This window comes from Ambystoma mexicanum, chromosome 2q (assembly GCF_040938575.1).
Source record: "Ambystoma mexicanum isolate Mex_15411 chromosome 2q, UKY_AmexF1_1, whole genome shotgun sequence".
In the NCBI taxonomy this organism is placed as follows: Eukaryota; Metazoa; Chordata; class Amphibia; order Caudata; family Ambystomatidae; genus Ambystoma; species Ambystoma mexicanum.
The window spans coordinates 75,725,343-75,744,559 of NC_090924.1; the positions used below are offsets into that span (position 1 = coordinate 75,725,343).

At 49.1% G+C, this 19,217-nt stretch overlaps 1 protein-coding gene across 2 annotated transcripts in view; it reads left to right on the forward strand.

The window, feature by feature from the left end:
* The window catches only part of DNAAF8 (dynein axonemal assembly factor 8), a 1,512,143-nt gene that overhangs the window by 1,100,881 nt on the left and 392,045 nt on the right, over positions 1-19,217 (forward strand). For both annotated transcript variants that reach the window (XM_069646874.1, XM_069646873.1), the window contains exon 22: positions 2,626-2,688. In XM_069646874.1, the coding sequence (XP_069502975.1) occupies positions 2,626-2,688 (63 nt within the window). The remainder of the gene's footprint in view (positions 1-2,625; positions 2,689-19,217) is intronic.

Genomic DNA, 19,217 nt, shown 5'->3' on the forward strand with positions numbered 1-19,217 from the left:
CTCATCCTTTAGGCAGAAGACTTTAACAAGCAACATGTACTTATTTGGTGCAGCCCAAAATTTGGATGACAATCCCTTCCCCACTTTTACAGCAGTTAACAAACCAGAAGTCGGTCTACCCAATGCAGGCTTAAAGGCAGAATTTAGATGCACTTCATGATTGTCCCAGATTGGGGGAGTCGTTAGCCAAGTCTCTTGAAGGAGGACTATATCGCATTTACCAAAGATACTTTCATCACTATTAAGTAGTTGTTTAAATCCTCTTGTATTCCAACTTAAGAGAGACAAAAGGCCCAGTCCATCCACCCTATCTAGTTAATTCTGGTTGATCTTATGTTGACATTTGCAAGGTATGTTATTCTGTTGAGGTTTTTTTGTCATTTTGTTTCCCATATGCTTCTGATTTGAATGGTATGATTTATTATACTTGTGCCTTGAAAAAGCCAGGGCAAGGGCAAAACGTATGCACATGCCTCCTAACAGAGTTTGTTGGCACTACTGTATTAACATTGATGTCTGGAACATTTATATGAATACTTATTGAGGAGTTGACTAGACTTAAAATACTGTGAACAGCTCAAAAACGTATACTAACTTATTTAGTAGACACTCCTAACGAAAAACACAGGACCAAGCACACAGGCTAACATAGAACACACAACATATACCTAAACATTTATTGACTGGTTGGTGGATATCAGTCTCTATGCAGCCGTGCAGTTACTGGTCCTCACAGAGTTAACCAAATAGTAGAAAAATGTACTAGCAGATAGGAAGAGCACACTAACTAAATTACTCACCCTCCTATACAAAACGTAACTCTTTGGGGTCTCTGCATTCAATTGTGGCCATTAATGATAGTTATAATGATGTGTTATTTATATAGCGCCTTAATCAGAGAACATATTTACATACAATATCATCCAACCGAAATTGGTACTCATTTATCGACCTCGGAAGGATGAAAGGCTGAGTTGGCCTTGCCGGGATTCGGACCTGCAGATCATGCTTAGATCGCAGCAGCGAGCGCTCAACCCGCTGAGCTATCTTTGTACTTATTCAGCCAGTTTATGTGGTAGGTTGGTGAAGGTTTTTGTTGGTCTGTCTGCTGAAGTATGTAGTTTAAGTCGGTATCAGGTAATATTATCCCCACCAAAAATATTGCTGTATACATGGTCATCGGGAACGCCATAGGCAATATTTTGGGGGGGGGGGGATAATTTGTGGGAGCGGGAGTTGCGGGGGTGTGCCCCGCACATTGAAAAATAATGCAGGGGTGTCCCTCGCAGGGTCCATGCCTCAATATGGCGATATGTTTGCGGGGATATTATCACATGGACCTGTTTAAGTCAATGATGACCTCCGTAACAGGGTAAGTGACATGCCGTTGGATCAGCAACTTTTGCCCTGTAAGAAGAAGTAAGAGCAATACTTTGTCCTCCATTGAACCATGAGACCTCATTCCATGGTGATACCACTGGGATTTGCTGCCAAATTACTTCTGAGGAATGAGGTCTGATTTCCTTCAGTTGACTGGGGGAAGGGGTTTCCGCAGTGTGCTGCGAGATGGCCTTTTTGACTGCGCCTGCCTGAAACACTCCCAGATCTGTTTTGCCCTGATAGACTTCCATCCCCAAGGTAACCTGGGGTATTGCAGCGCCCTGTTACCACGTGTCCTCAAGCAGCTTGCTGTGAATTCTTTAGGATTCCCTTTTTAGGACCTATTTTACAGCTCTTGGGTCAGAATCTATGTCTCGTGGGCTAAGCAGATTCCAGACAAACAAGGCTATAAATTAAAAGTGGGCTCTGTGCATTCTCACCTATACCACCCCCGGAAGCAGCATTACAGAGCAGATGGTGGTCTCTGGCCTCCAGGGTCTTCCAGCCCTCATTCCATATCCACCACCATATGATCTCATCATTGTGGCAGTGAGATTTTGCACAATAATACTAGTTCATCAATCAACAGCATTCATTCTCTTACGCTCCACAGAATCTCCCCTCATACCGCTAATATCATACACCGCCCACTCCCTTCATAGAGAGACTAGCCCTGCTCCATTAAAAGTACTTGAAGACACATTTCCCTTATTGGCTAAGGTCACTTTACTATTAGTCTGGTTTCGTTTTTCCAATAATCACACATCTTAATATCTGAGCAAATGTTGCTCGTCTCCTTTAATCCACAAACATATTTCTTTCCAAAGTACTTTCTGACAATATGAAATTCCACCATTTTCCCTCATGTGGTGGTTCAGTCTGTTTCCAACTTAATGTGTTTCCTTATGCGCCATGAACAGGAAATGTAATGTATTGTGAAGCTCCATCTTCCCTGTCAAAGTTGCTTCTCTTCCTGATTTCCCTTTGCTGGATATTCATTTTACTGGCCTATCTCTAAATGTTTCTGATATTCAATCACATGTTTTCCCTTCTCCTCCTGTCTTTCTCATCTCATCTCATTTCCTGCTCATAACAATCTTTTTTCAGGCAGTTGCAGCAAAAGCTGTTTTTTTGCTCATAATGAAGGCTTTCCCCTTGATGCATTTTGCTGTTTGACATTAATGCAATGATTTTCTCTGCAACGTACGACCTTCCCAAAGAACTGGTTTGTATTTTTTTTTATAGATGCCAGAAATCGTCCTGCACTGAAGTACATTCCACCCCCTAACCGAGGGAATAGGATAGAAGGTGAGATCTGTGTGTACCTCAAAGATAAGAAGATTAAACACCTTGGAAAATGTACAAAGAAGGTAACATCCATTAGAACCAGGCATACCGTACAGGGTTGTATCATCTGTGTCAAATCATACAAATGGTAGACACCATTAGGGAAGTGTGGTGCACACCTGATACACATAGGAAAATTACTGGCCCCAGTTAAAACAAGTGACAACTCATTACAAAAAAATGATCAGAGCATCAACATTCTCATGAGCACGCTGTGGGGGCGATATCTGTGTACGCCTGACAACAGGGTTCAATATGTGATGCAATACCGATGCAGACACCATATGTGTGTGCCTAACTGAGAAGGTACAGGGTAGTATGTAAGATCAATGTATATCTGGAAGCCTACTGGACAATAGCTTCGATCTTTGTATACTTAGCACTGGGAACAGTATTGAAGCTAATATTTCTGTATCCTGTTTTTTTTATTTATTTATGAAGAATTTTCATAAAAGCACATACATTGGAAGATAAGTGTAGAATATATAATAATAACAGAGAATATAGAGAAGAAAATACTATTAGTGAACACCTAGATCAAGGTAAGATATGTGGGGTACTACAATGATGAACCCTGACTCTAATTTTCTAAATATTGACATTCAAGGAGGTATACTGAATCTTAGTTGACGTTTATTACACTTTTGTATTGCTTGGAAAATTCTACTAAAGATATTTAATTTTTTTTTAAAAAGAATACCCAACTATGAGGCCAATTCATGGAATTAATGTGCGCTGACATTTTCAGCGCAAGCGTGCGAAAGCGTGCAAATCACAGTGCCAGTGCGAAAATCGCAGCGAAACCCGCGCACAGCGATTCATGGAAGACCGTGCGCGTGTAAATCCCAGGGTGTATGCCAAAATTCTGCGTGGCGCACGCTGGCGCACACGTCTCCAAACAGCACGCGCTACGCGCACAGCGAAATCGCACATAGCGCGGCGCACACAACAAAAGTAGGAGGAACAAAGGGCGTGACACGCGGAATGGGGAACAACGCGTGAAAATGTGGGCCTCACGGGGGGGGAAGTACAGGAGGCAAATGCGTGGTACGCCCACACGCACGTCAAAACATTTATTCATGGATTCGAACGGGGCTAACGCGTGCGCCAAAAAAGACGCGCTAATCCGGGAACACGTACGCCAGCAGGAAGCAGCCGTACGTGGACCTGCGCAGCATAAATGTGCGCACAAACAACAAACAAGTTCAGACGCCAGGATGAATATACCGTTCCTAGCAGCAGTGGTCGTGGGATACCGCAGGAGGAGGAGGAGGATAGTCACACCCAGAACCAGCCTTTTTGGGATCCCCGATGACCAGGTGTATGGGAGGTACAGGTTTCCACCTCACATAATACTCGACCTGGTCAGTGAGTGGGAGGATGACCTCACATCACCGACCCTGTGCTCCCAAGCACTCAGCCTTCTGGAGAAGGTCCTCAATGTACTGCACTTCTTGGCCACTGGATCATTTCAGCGGACAAGTGCTATAGTGGGGGGGTGTCACAGGCCATGCAGTCACGCTGCTTACACCAGGTCTTGGCCATCATGACTGCACGCCCATCCGTCCGCAGGCACATATACCTGCCCAGAACACCTGCAGAAAGGCAGGCTGCCATCCAGGATTTCTATGGTGTGGCACAATTCCCCAAAGTCCTAGGTGCCATTGATTGCACCCATGTGGCTCTATGTCCCCCCAGGGCATCAGAGCACATCTATAGAAACCGCAAGCACTGGCATTCCATCATCGTCCAGGTAGTATGTGATGCCAAGGGAATCATCACCTCAGTATATGGCAACTATCCAGGGTCCACCCACAACAGTTTTATTTACAGAATGTCAACCCTAAACCGGGACCTAGAAGCTGGGCGGCATGGCGATACATGGCTGCTCGGTGAGTATAAATGCCACAGCACATGCATGCATGTCAGATACTGAGTAATGTCACAACCCCACTAATGATACCCATCACCACCTCCCCAGGGGACAGTACCTACCCTCTGAGCACCCACATGATGACGCCAATTCGGAACCCCACCACGCCACCCGAGGTAAGATACAACACAGCCCACATTGCAACCCGGGGCATAGAGCGCACATTCGGAGTGCTCAAGTCACGCTTTTGCTCCCTTGACCGTTCTGGCGGGCAGCTGTTATACGCTCCCCCAGTAGTGTAAAGGATCATAGTGGCAGCATGTGTCCTGCACAACGTTGCAACACGCCGGGGCCTGCCCGTTGACATGGTGGTGCTCCCACATCCCCAACCACATGCACGGCCGCTGCGCATGGGAGGGGAAAGGGCACGGGGTGAGGCAGCCCGTACGCAGCTGGTGGCTAATTACTTCACCTAAAATCACACCCTTGTGGAGTGCACACAGCCCTGGCACATACCATCTGACAATCAATGATGATGACATAAGGGACAGTCAACTGTCACAACCATACCAGCCTGAGATTGGTCACCTGGAAGTGTTACATTGTGTGCATCCATACCTACACAAACACCACCAATGCTGTGTCATCAAAAGACACACTTCTATGCTGCTAAATTCATTACCCCCTTGCAAAATACAACATGACAACAGTGCCATGTCACCCAACCCCTCCCGAGCACCGCCACCCAACACACCATGGCATGTCATGCCATGTGAGAGCAAACAAAGCAATCCCCAAAACATGACACAAGTGTCACAAAGTACAGTGTCCCTAATGGAAACTGGCCACACACAATATGCTCCCAGGAATGTAGAACTAACAACACACATGACCAAATACTTACCAACAATACAATGAAGCTACACAACCTCAAACATAGCATACACATGACAGTACTAAGTTAATGTAGTGGTAGTCTTACAACCTGATTATGCCAGCACATCGACCACTTCCATCTGTACAGTGCTGCTGCCACACAAATGTGTAAGTGCACTGCTTACAACATGAACTCCAGCTCCAAAGTAGACAGCCTTGTGAAGACATGAGGAATGAACCTGCAAATTAGGAGGAAGACATGGATGCCCAAGCACATATCAATACACCATGCAGTGTACAATACATCAACAATATCCACTAGGAATGTATGCACAGTATTGACTACAGACTGCCCACACAGCTCATGGGAGTCCAACGTCACTGTGTAAGTCACTGTCACTTGGGCACACCCTTTGCAAGCCCATGGAAACGGGAAGCAGGAGGGGTGTGTGTCTCACGAACCCAAGCATCTAACCCAAACTCAGGAAAGCCTGCATGTGCCCAGCCGGAATACAGTGGATGCCCACAGGAGCCACACAAGGCAACACACTGTAAAAAAAAAAATCAAACATCAAAAATGGCCATGTGGGGAACAGGGGGGGGGGAGTAGCCCACCCAGGAGGTCTGAGAACAGGGTGCGCACCAACAGCCACCTGTGTGAATGTTGGGGGAAAAAAACACCTCCATGGGCTCATGGCCTGCACGGCTATGCCAATGTGGGAGAACTGCTGCTGTCGCTCTCATCACCCTCTGCTGCTGCCACAGGAGGTGGTGGTGCTATGGGAGGCAGCCCACGCAAAGCCCTGGTATGGTCCTCCATGGCAGCAAGCATGCGGGTGTGGAAGGTCTCGTTCTGGAGGATTATAGTGCGGAGATCCCCATGCACCACCTGACGTGATGCCCGAATCTCCTCCCGAGTTGCCTGCATCTCAGCTGAGAGCGAACGTGTGAGCCGCTCCAGCTGCTGTTCTATCCTCAAGTTAGTGGAAGCCCCAAGGGCAACAAGAGTCTACCTGAGGTGATGGAGTTCTACCCTCAAGGCTTCCCTGTGGCCCTGGGACTCTATTGATATCGATTGGTGTAGAGTCTCCAGTGCCGCCCGTCTGTCCCTGTTGGACGCCAACATGTCCTCCCTGTGTGATTGGCAAATGGAGTCTGTTGCCTGCTGTAGTTGCTCCATCTGCCTTTCAGGGGGGACAATGGAAGTGGCCACCCTCTCCATTGCTTGAGCCATCATCTCAACTGATGCTGCCTGTTGTGTTGCCATACCGTACGTGGATTGTTCCCATGCGGTATTGCCTGGTGGCGTACGGCCACCGCGTCGGCGGGCACCACACCTGTTTGGGGCAAGGCGATCTGCACCTTGCTGTGCCGGCACTGCCTGAGGCTGCAGGACTGCATTCCCCCTCTGGCCCAGGAACAGGATCAGATGTTGTGGAGTGTGACCCTGCATCCGTAACCGCCAAAGGTGGACTTACCAACACTGACATCACCATAGAGAGTTCTACCCCTGGTGCAGGTGGGTTGGATAGAACAGAATCCCTGCCAGAAACACTTACCTGTGACGGCACATAGGTCTCATCATCCGAATCAGCACCTGAATAGAGGTCTGGAGAGGTGCACCCAGAGGCACCCCTGGACAGAATGGTCTGCAGCAAGATTGGGTTCTCACCCACCACCACACCACGTCCCCCACTAGTGCCCGGTCGTGCCTGAGATCCCTCCTGGGTCTGCACCATCTCCTCAACCTCAACAGCATCAAGTATGTCATCCCCTGCAAAAACATGAAAGACAAAAAATGGAAACAGGCATTAGCACCATAGCGCACACATAGCCCTGACAAGCTACAGAACCAGTACATGATTTACACATGTCCCACATGACTATAACCCTCCCATGCATGCACTGTCACTGAGTTGGAAGGGGAGGCAAAAGGCAGACACTATTGACACCAAGATGGAAGAGCAACACATTTGCTGCATGCTGGGTAGCACTGCCATCACACATTGGCCTGTGAGTGGCATGTCCAATACACATACATGACACATGCCATCACACAGATGGCATGTACCATAGCCATGATAAATTCCACAAGTACATCCATATGTCAGTGAATGAATACTGTCAGCCATCCATGTGAGATGGACATGATGAGATGAAAAATGCTATATAGTGTGACAAAATAGGCATGTGCCACACACTGCAACACATCCAGTGTACAAAAATACAGTGATTGCAGGCCGATGTACACATCAATGGTTGTGCACTTCAACATGACAGGAAACAACTATCATGTTCCACATTCAAACAGGCCCCAAAAATGTATGTGATCAGGCCAATACTCAATCAGCCTGAATGGTCAAATCATTCACCTAACAAGGTAACACATGTGGGCCAATGTGGGGTTCATCAATTACAGAAGCATGTCACAAATGTGGCAATAGGGCTGAGGAATGCCTAGCAAAAGTGGGAGAATTGAAACAATCAGCCTGAATGAACGCTGAAAAATACAATGTTGTTGCAAGATGCTACTTCAAGGGCAACTGCCGTAATGTTGTGCTAAATTACTACTGTGGGCAGAAGGGATACTGTCACACCCAAATCCAAGGTCGCTGAATGTTTTGGATGAAGCACATGGGTGACCCATACCACTCAGGCACACACACCCTCACCTGGCACTCAATCAGAACCCGTCACTCAAACAACATACACATGCATTACACACACATGCATGGGCACTCCCCGGACAATGCATCATAATCGGGTAGTCCTTCCACACCTTGGATCTGTTCCTCTGTGATGAAGGCCCCAGCAACAGACTCATGTTCAGTGAGTTTGTTGTCCTCTTGTGGAGACCCACCGCCAGTCATCAGAGTAGCGGCATGATTTAAGGCCAGCTTGTTCTTTGCTCTGCGTTTCAGGTTATTCCACCGCTTGTAGCAATCATCAGCTGTGTGCCTCACAAATCCAAGGGCACTTATGCGGTCTGCGATGGTCTGCCAGTGTGCCCTACGTTGACCAGGTGTGGTCTTGCACCCTGCAGTCACCACCATTTCGCGGCTATGTGCTGACACATCGGCCACAAGTGCATCAAGTTCCGGACCATTAAAGCAAGGCTTCCTTGAGGTACCATAGTGTGTACCCGTGTCTGGGGTCTCAGCCTGTCATGCCAGAGCACCCTTCTTCCTCTTCTTTAAAGGTGGAGCAGAGCCAGAGTGGCTTACGCCACTCTGGTCAGTAGGGGCAGAATCACTGGTGGACTGGGTAGTAGGAGTGTGGGAATGCACAATGACCATAGGTCTTGATGCAGGCATTGGTTGCAGGGTAATGTTGGCAAGGGGAATGTCAGTTTGATGGACCTGTACTGACACTGTCCTGGCTGGGAGGTTCAGAGCTGGGGCGGATGGAGCTGCAGCTGCCCCTGCAGCCTCCCCACCCTGCATACTTGGGGCAGCGGATGACATAGCTGCCCCAGATCCACGTGGCTTAGTGACAACAACTTGCACCGCCACACGTGGCCTAGACTTGCTGACCTGGAAGTCAGCCAGGGAGTCATCCTGTGCCAGGGCAGGTGCCACAATGGGCTGGTCCAACAGGGGCTGAGCTGGGATGGTGTCAGCCATGTTTCCCTCAACCATGGGGGCGGGCATGGGTGTCCCTGATTGTTCCTCCACACATGGGGGTATAGGGGCACCCTGCAAATCCCGGCCACGTCCCCTACCGCGCCCACCACACCCACCTTTTGAAGGTCGGCCACCTTTGCCTCCCTTACCGCTTGGTCGCCTCCCAACCATGGCACTGATGTTGTTGTGCGTATGGGAGTTGCAGTAAACTATTGTCCTGGGCAATTGGGGGTCAAAGGGGTAGGATACCAGTTGGAATTCGTACCCTAGTGCTCTAACAAGGCTGTCTGTGACCCCTGGGGGAAGATGACGGGTTACGCAACGCACAGGCAGCCCAAAATCAAAAATTAACGTGCACGCAACCCCTCGTAGACCACGTGCGTGAAAAAATGAACCCGCACTATGCTGTGGCACCCAGAAACACAAAAATAAGCGTATGCATAATACACGCAGCCTACAATGACCTCTGAAGGGGAACGCGACACACGGGGCAAGCACAGTTGCTAAGTACGTGCGTAACTCACCGTCTGCCTGGAAAAAAAACGTAAAAAATATGCGCGTGTGCTCGTTGGCAACACCCCCGCCAAAAGAAGAATTGTACGCTGTCTGAGGAGACAGGACAAAAGGAGAAGTGAACTCTGTCTGAGGAAACGGGCCCAAAGAAAATTAAGAAAAGAGCTGACAGAGGTAACGGAGTACGAACTAGAAACGCTGTGAAGTAATCGCATGTGAACCGACAAGAAGTACAGATTTCACCCAGTTGCTCTCCACGAAAAGCACATACAAGTAATGGCGTCATACACGTAGCTTTTAAACCGGCCCAGACGTACACGTCAGATACGCGTGTACGCAGGCGCTTTCCTCCAATTACACGCGATGACACTGGGACGTGCAGTTTTTCCACGTGTGCTCTGTCATCACGTGCTATGAGGGAAACGCCTGCGTGCGTAATGTAACTTACACGCTTACGCGCTAAGGGCCTTTGGTTCAATGAAATCGCATGCGTGTGCTCACGCGCTTACGCGCTAAGGCCCTTTCCTCAAATTACACGCTGACGTGCAATTTTTTCACGTGCCAAATCACTCCGTATCAAGCTGGCCACGCGTAAGCACACGGAAGACCACGCTCCTGCCCAGAAGGCCGAATTACTGTCCCCCAGAGCCCCGAGCATGCTCCCACCTGCCATCTGCTGCTGCCTGACTGCCTGCTGCCCACGTACCCTGCCATTTGCTGCCTGCACGTCAGCCAGGGGTGTAGTTGCTGTGACCACCCCTGCTGGAACCGAAGACTCCCGACTGGGATTCCATCACTCCACAGCCCAGCCCCAGGACCCAGTTGCCCACCCACTCCTGTCTCTGCGGTTGCCATGTCCAGCACAACACCATCTGGCAGCACTGGCAACCCCCAGCCAGAGAGGCAGAGGGCCACCAGCTTCACTGCCACGAAGTTGGTGTCCTGGTGGAGCAAGTCCTGGGGCAGTATGATGCCCTCTTTGGAAGTTTGTGCACCGACAATGAAGGACGGACCAGGATCTGGATGGACATCGTGACTGCGATCAACGCGGAGGGGGTGGCAGTCCGCGACTTACATCATGTCAAGAAGTGCTGGGAGGACTTCAGGTCCAGGACACTCAACAAGGCCCAGCGCCTCGCTAAGGCAGCGGATGCAAAGGGGCGCCGGGGCCAGCTGTCGAACCATCAAATAAGGGTCCTGGAACGCATATGCCCAGCGGTCTACGTCCAGATCCTTGAGACGCAGACCCGTCTGGAGTCGAGCGGTAAGTGTACATGCATGTTGATAGTATGCTGGGCGTGTCGTGGTGTGCCAGTAGTGTGCAGGTTGCACATGTGTTTATGTAGGGCCATGTAGGGATGTGTATGAACATGGGTGTGAGGCTGCCACATGTGAGTCCTCTCAGTTGTGAGACACATTGATGGTGTATGTGTTGGTAAGCATGCTGGGCAAATGCAGGTGTGGGAGCACACATGTTTGAATTTCTGTGTATGTACATTGGCATGGTTGTGGCATGGATGGTGGTTCATAATGCATGTATCTGCACTGTGTACATGTGCATGTATGTGTATCTGACAAGTGTGCAACTGTGATGCAACATGAATGCACGTGACACTGATATGTAGAAGGATGAATGGCAGATGTGACATGTATGGCGATCTCTTCACTGCAACAGTTGGAGGAGATGTAGACGTGCATGTAAGTGTGGTGGCGTGTGTGCATGTCTAGTGTACTCCTTGTGTTTCATGTGATGTCAGGCTCACCTTTGGCTGTTCATGCTGTTGTATGTGTATGGATGGTGCTGCCTGGTGCTATATTGCTGTTGAAATGTTCATGTGTGTGAGTTAAAATGACATGTGTGTCGTGGAGTGTGATGCCGTGTCTGTAGTTGAACAGTGCCACTCATGTGCAACTGTCATGTGTGTATCAGTCCATTGTACAGTGCCCTGATGCCTGTGTTTTATCTCTCCCTGTCTGCAGCGTCAACTGAAGAAGAGGGCGGAGAGGGTGCTGTGGAGCACAGCGGCAGGGATCATCCCGCCAGCCGGAGACGCAAGGCCCGGCTCCCCTCCCAGGTTGTCATCTTGTCGGGGAGTGAGGAGTCCGGTCCCGCGTCCCAGGCTGCAGCTGCCGAGGGCAGGTCCAAGAGGCAGAGGTCGGAGTTGGACTCCTCGGCAGCAGAAGGGGCATCTGAGACCCCACAGGGTCCAACGGAGGAAGATGGCACGGAGTCATCCAGGTTGGTGGGGGGTTTGGTGGAGGAAGAGGTTGTGCAAAGGACAGACACAGGGTCTGGAGGTGGGGATTCCACTGGTGCTAGTGGTGCAGTGCAGGGGCAATGACAGGAGGCAGCACAGGCTACCGCGGAGGTGCCTGTGTGTAATCCTGTCCCCGATCCTGTGACTGCATCATCCCGCACCAGCAGGGATGCCTACGTCCAGACCCGTTTTCAGGGAGGGGATCCGCTTACAACAACTGGCCTTCCTCTCCCTGCGGACGTGGCTATCCGGGACCGGGTTGAGCCTGTCCTGGGTGGGGTGGCGTTGCGTCAACGGGCCATGCGAGGTGACCTGCAGTCTTTTCATGAGGAGACTGCACGTCTTCTCGAATGGCTCGTTGACCGCGTTGACCTACTAGGACAGCTCACCAGGGCCGGATTCCTCCGTTTTCTGGACCTTGTTCCGACCCCCTCCTCAACTGAACCCCCTATGCCCCAGTCGTTCTCCACGCCATCTTCCCACCCATGTATCACCTGGGTACCCTGTGGAGCTGCCTCTGACCCTGCGGCCAGGCTGGTGGAGGACAAATCCCTGCCACAGTCGGGAGTCGGACGTCCAGCAGGGGTGGCCACCTCAACAACTGCCACCCCTGCTGGACGTCCGACTCCCGACTCTAAAAACAGGCTCTTGCTGCCTGCACATCCTCCTCCGGCTGGGGAGGATGTGCAGGCAGCAAGAGCCAGGGCACAGGCAGAGGCACAGCAGCAGCAGCAACAAGGTGGGAGCCATCATGGCTCGGGGCCTTCGACATCGGAGGGGCAGGCATCGGCCAGAGGGCAGGAGGACCCAGGACTGGAGGTGTCTTACATGTGGCAGCGGTTAGGCCATGCTATAGATGCGGTGCGGCAGCGGGCAGAAGAGGCACGGCTCACGATGGTCAGGGCGCAGAACTCCATGCGGAGGGCCCTGAGGCAGGGAGTTGGAGGAGAATATGTCGTCGTCCCTGCGAACCCTCGGGGCCATGGAAGAGGACAGCCTCCAGGACATTGAGCAGGAGTTCGATGATGCCCTGGCCCGGGACATCCAAAAGTGAGCCGTCGGACTAGCCCGCTGCCCTTGTAAATAGTTTTTAGAGTTGGGTTTCCTTTTCGTTTTCCTTTTATTTGTGGTCAATGGACAATGCCACACAAATTTGTATATGGTTATATTTTTAGGTAGTTTGTTAGGTAGGTTTCATTTGTTTGGTTGGGATCATGGACCCTTTACATCCTTGGACAATGGATTGTATATAGTTTCATCATGTATTTGGACATGGAGCAATGGATTTATTTTTTCCGGACAATGGATTGTAAATAGTTGGACTATGGATTGATTTCTCTTTTTTTTAATTATGAACATGAAGCAATGGAGATTTTCTTTACATTTCCTTTGGATTTGCGTTGTTGGAGGGTGACTTTGGACTGTTTTTCTTTAAAAATTTTTGGGATTGGTTATCATTTTCATTCAATCATCTTTTTTACATGCTTTTCATTTCATGTTTCATATTTTGGTATGCTTTCATTTCATTTTTGATTTCATGTACATAATACATTTTCATTTTTTAGTTCCATGTGTGGGATTCGCTCATTGGGTTGATGCATGTGAAAATGTGGGTTTACACAAGCAATGCCAACCAGTGTATGTGTGTGACGAACGTGTGTTGATGTACATAGTTGACTTTTGGTTTGTGTCCTGAGATCGGCATTTCACTGCTGGGGGGGTGGGGGTGCAGGGGGACATGAGTGGGACATGAGTGGCGGCCTGCTGGCAGGTGCCCCACAGTGCTGGGGGGGTGGGGATGCAGGGGGACATGAGTGTGGGCCTGCTGGCAGGTGCCCTGCACTGCTGGGGGGTGGGGGTGCAAGGGGACATGAGTGGGACATGAGTAGGGGCCTGCTGGCAGGTGCCCCTCAGTGCTGGGGGGTGGGGTGCAGGGGGACATGAGTGGGGGCCTGCTGGCAGGTGCCCTGCACTGCTGGGGTTTGGGGGTGCAGGGGGACATATGTGGGGGCCTGCTGGCAGGTGCCCCTCAGTGCTGGGGGGTGGGGGTGCAGGGGGTCATGCGTTGGTGATCAGTAGTGCAAGCTGACATGTGGCTTGGCTGGGGGGCATGCCCATGGTGGAGGGGCTGCCTGCGGGACAAGACCAGGGGTGCAGGGTACTCCCCTGTGGTGTGGGCTGACTGCAGGGGCCATGGAGGGTGTAGAGGGAACACCTGGGAGGACCCACACTGCCAATTCACGTGTAGGACTCCCCTGCACCCCCTTAAGACACGTGCCCTGCTGAAATCGCGTGTGAGACTTCCTGCGAAACCCAGTTATACACGTACCCCGCTCGCACAGGGCCCTTTCGCGCGTGAAACTTCCCGCGAACCCCGTAATACACGTACCCTGCTGAAATCGCGTGTGAGACTTCCCACGAATCCCAGTTATACACGTACCCCGCTCGCACAGGGCCCTTTCACGTGTGAAACTTCCCGCGAACCCCGTAATACATGTACCCTGCTGATATCGCATGTGAGACTTCCCGCAAACCCCAGTTATACACGTACCCCGCTCGCACGGGGCCCTTTCGCGTGTGAAACTTCCCGCGAACCCTGTAATACACGTACCCTGCTGAAATCGCGTGTGAGACTTCCCGCGAACCCCAGTTATACACGTACCCTGCTCGCACAGGGCTCTTTTGCGTGTGAAACTTCCCGCGAACCCCGTAATACACGTACCCTGCTGAAATCGAGTGTGAGACTTCCCGCGAACCCCAGTTATACACATACCCCGCTCGCACAGGGCCCTTTCGCGTGTGAAACTTCCCGCGAACCTCGTAATACACGTACCCTGCTGAAATCGCGTGCGAGACTTCCAGCGAACCCCAGTTGTACACATACCCCGCTCGCACAGGGCCCTTTCGCGTGTGAAACTTCCCGCGAACCCCGTAATACACGTACCCTGCTGAAATCGCGTGCGAGACTTCCCGCAAACCCCAGTTATACACGTACCCCGCTCGCACAGGGCCCTTTCGCGTGTGAAACTTCCCGCGAACCCCATAATACACGTACACTGCTGAAATCGCGTGTGAGACTTCCCGCGAACCCCAGTTATACACGTACCCCACTCGCACAGGCCCTTTCGCGTGTGAATCTTCACGCGAACCCCAGTAATACATGTTCCCCGCTTGGCGTTTGCTGTTTGGCAGCCCTGTAAACTGGTCCAGGGTTAGCGCAGCCCTTTGCGCTGGATTGGGGATTTTGATGGCTTTTCCTTGCACAAGGGCGTTCTTGGGGGCGTTACTGGCGCTGCTGCAGGGTCGCTGCGCCACGCTGCGCCACGGCTGGTTTTGGAGGCTAAAATCCATGAATACGCTGTGCGCGGAAATCGATTTTAGCGCACGCAGCTGGTGCAGACATTCGCACGCGCACACTGTGCGCCAGCCGCGTGCACCACTTTTGTGCGAAATTCTATGAATTACCCTGTATGAGTATTACTTATCTGCTACTTTCCATTGCAAGGTACTTCTAATGGAAGAGTGTCTTATTCCACCGTCCTACCATTTAGGAAAGCATTCAAATATATTTCATTAAATTTACTTTTGCTTCCATGGGTTAGGATCCATGTTGTGGTACGTTGTTCTGAGTAAATAATTAATTTTACCATTAAAAGTTGGCTTTTCTTTGGGGCATTGAATTATTTTTGTATTTTGTACCTGCCCATTTTGGGTTAGAAATAAGATGTAAAACATTTTTAAACAGCTCATCCAGGATGTCATTTGTAGATTGGGTACTCCTATATCCCGCCCCTTTTGCCCCATACTAATGGGTTATTCAGTCTGCCATTCCTGAGAGTGCACAGACAGCTTTTGCAAGAATGAAAGCATATTGATTTAAGTGAACTGAAACAATTCAGTGTCTTGCTTCGCCTAAGCCCGACCGTCAAGCGCCCCCTAGAGTATGCTTGCTGGTCCCTGAAATACTCATTTTCTTTGAGGTGTATGGTCAGCCAATCTGCCATCATTTTGTCGCTCGAGGTCAGGGGCGTTCTCCGTTGGTGTTGATATAGGATATATTTTTTGCCATACATCCCGGACCGTTGATACCTTTCCTCTAATCAGTGATGGGATGGGCTCTAGAAGTCATAGGACGGTTTCCATTGGCCATAATGATAGAGGGAGATTGTTGCCAAGGACGTAGACAGGTGCATACACCAAGGCAGGACATTGATCTAAGCCAACCTTCCAGGTTTTACAGGGCCATGTGGCCTTAGTCCACTGACGCATTCCCAAAGTCAAAGTGAATGCAGACATGTCGCAATATGTTCCCAGGTGTTTTTTGGCCCTAGGACTATTGGTGCTAGCATTAAGTTGCAAACATCACAGGGTGGGAGAAACACCAGATTTAGCCATACTTCTAGCGGTGATCCAGAGCCTTCCCAAACATGTGGGACCAGTAGAGCACTGATTTACCCCAAGCTTCAGCATTTCTACAATAAAGAATTTGCTTAGTACAAGGGTGCCTAACATATTTATTTATTGTTTGCTTGTTAGGTGCTTACACAGCAAGTAAAATACTGTTTCAAACCACCCACAGGGCGAGGGGGGGGGACAAGGGAATGAAATACATTACAAAACACAATATTTAATAAGACTAGTGGAGGGAAAAGGGAAGAAAGGACAAACCTACTATGCCTTGTGAGTATTCAGAACATGCAAGTGCAGCAAGGAAGAGGGAAGTGGGGGTAAGTGCTGGGGACTCCGAGCTCATGGGTGAGCCACAGATGAAGTGCTTGGGCTGAAGAGCACTACACGGCCTGGAGCCATGTTAGGTGTAAGTGCGAACCTCCAGGGCAGAGGGAATGCCAAGGCAAGCGCTGAGGGTAGACAAGAGCTGGGCCGATTGGGTGTGGGAGGTCAGGTGCCCCGAGGAGGCATAAGGGCCCCAGACACTGTGAGAAACCTGAAGGTATCTCCCTAGCTAGTCCTCGGGGATCTGCCATCGAGGTGGCCAGGACACGGCCATCGCTATTGGATCCAGTTCCTGGGGGTGGACCACTGAGGGAGGTTCACCTGGATGGGGGGGTTCTCGGGGAGTGGGACACCAATAGGTGAGACTCTGTATCCCTTTTCCTTCAATACCTTTTCCCCATCCTACCACGCAGGACATTCAAAACCACTGCCCCTGCCCTTTTCCGACACAACCACTTTTGTATGACACACCAGAGAGCGGACTAATACCAGAGCCGTTTACCTGATATGTCCCAATACATGAGTCAGGCAAGTGATCAGAATCAAACATACCTGATAGCCCTTTCCCTTTCCCACAGGGATAAAAGATGGAGCAAGAGAGCACAGTTACGAGCAAGGCAGACCACACAACGAGACATCTATTCAGGTCCAGCAGTTCAAGAGGAGGGAGAAAGGCGGCGAATATCGAGAGGCTGACGAGGAGAGATTCTTTAGTTTTGAGGAACTTTTTGTGCAGATATCATATATTCGTCCCTTCGCGACCTGTTTTCCAAATGCTCCTTGTAGTTTTCGATTAATCTTATTATGTTTCTTTGTTAATTACTTATTTGTCGCACAATTGTAGGCCAATACGGAGACACTGAGTTCCTCTACTCCGTCAGTAATCCTTACCAAAAAGCGCACTTGCGCCTGCACTACTTTGCGCCAATGTAGGTGAAAGAATGATTCTGATTCAAAATTGCTGGTTTTATCCGTTTTTATTTTGTTAAAAGTTTTAGCCCTTTTTAGATGACGCGTGTTTCGGCATCTACACTTCGCCTTTTTCAAATCCGGGCTGTTCACAGTCATGCAAAATGAAAAAATACAGAAAACCAAAATAAGGTTAATGTGTATCATAACCTTCCGTTATTTGACACTTGTTAAAGAATTGTGACTTTTTCGTGCTAAAAACCCACACCATAAGTTGCTGAAAGACAATTTAAAAAAACCCCATCACACCTCGTGCATCCTATGTGATTCTTAATGTGTACATATTTCAGTGTTCAGGAGCTGAGAGGTGGGGGGGTTTCTCTTGTCATGTGATCACTCACAAACTATATGTTTTATGCATAGATTAAATATATGTCACCATTAAAAAATAGCAACATGTTTTGACCCTCTTGCTTTGTACCCATAGTAAAATTTCTTGGAATTTCTTACCATTTTACGAAATTACGATTCACCCTCTATTGGGTATGGTTCTAACAAGTCCTGGGTTAAATCCCACCTACACAAAGAAAAACATGTATGTTTTAATCACTGCACAAGTTGCATTTCGGTTTAAGTTAGTTCACACTCAAAAATGGCTTGACACTATATTCATGCGCCTTTTAAGATGGGCTAATTATGTTTGCATTCCATGGCTAACTACTTTGTATTCTCAGATATCACGTCCCTTTAGTATTGTGCATTGCTGTCATTAAAATATTGGAAGAAATCGATTGGCAAGGTACCTATCTGTTAGCCACTTGGGACGTCAAAGCACTGTACACATCGATTGGACACCAAGTGGCACTGGATGCAATAGATTACACATTCAAGGACAAATCTGCTTCTCACTTCAATTATGTCTGCATGTTGAAAGGAATGCTTATGGCAACCTTGGAGAATAATATTTTCATTTTTGAAAACCAATTTTTTGTCACGTTCGTGGGGTTGCGATGGGTGTGAAATACGCCCCAGCTCTAGCGAACTTAGTGATGGGAATGTTTGAGGGCATGTTTATCTATCAGTTGCAAGGTTTCAAAGAGAAGATGATCAAATGGTCAAGATATATTGACGATGTATTTAATGTTTGGAATGGAACACCGGAAGAATTAGACTCTCTATTACAACAAGCCAACTGTAATTCATATGGTTTGGAGTTTACTGGACAAAGCAGCCGGTCAGAAATACATTTTTTGGATCTAACCATTTATGTTTCCAATAACCGACTTTACACTAAAACGTACAAGAAAGAAACAGAAGTGAATTCCACACTTTTTGCAACCAGTTGCCACCACCAACCAGTTATTTTGAACATCCCCAAAGGAGAATTTATACGTGCAAGAAGAAATTGTATCGAACCATCGAACTTTGATAAAGAATGTAAACTACTAACAGACTGCTTCACGGCTAGAGGGTACCCTCGAAAGACAATCATAATGGCTAGGAAAAAAGCACAAAGGATGACAAGGGAATCTACATTGCTACAAAGAACCAGCCAAGCTCAATCAGACAATATGATTCAATTTATTACCATGTACTGCGCAAATAATAAGGAGATTAAAAGAGTTCTCAAACGGAATTGGTATTTATTGAAACTGCATCCACATATAAGTAAATACATTCAAGAATATCCGACGAAAGTCTATA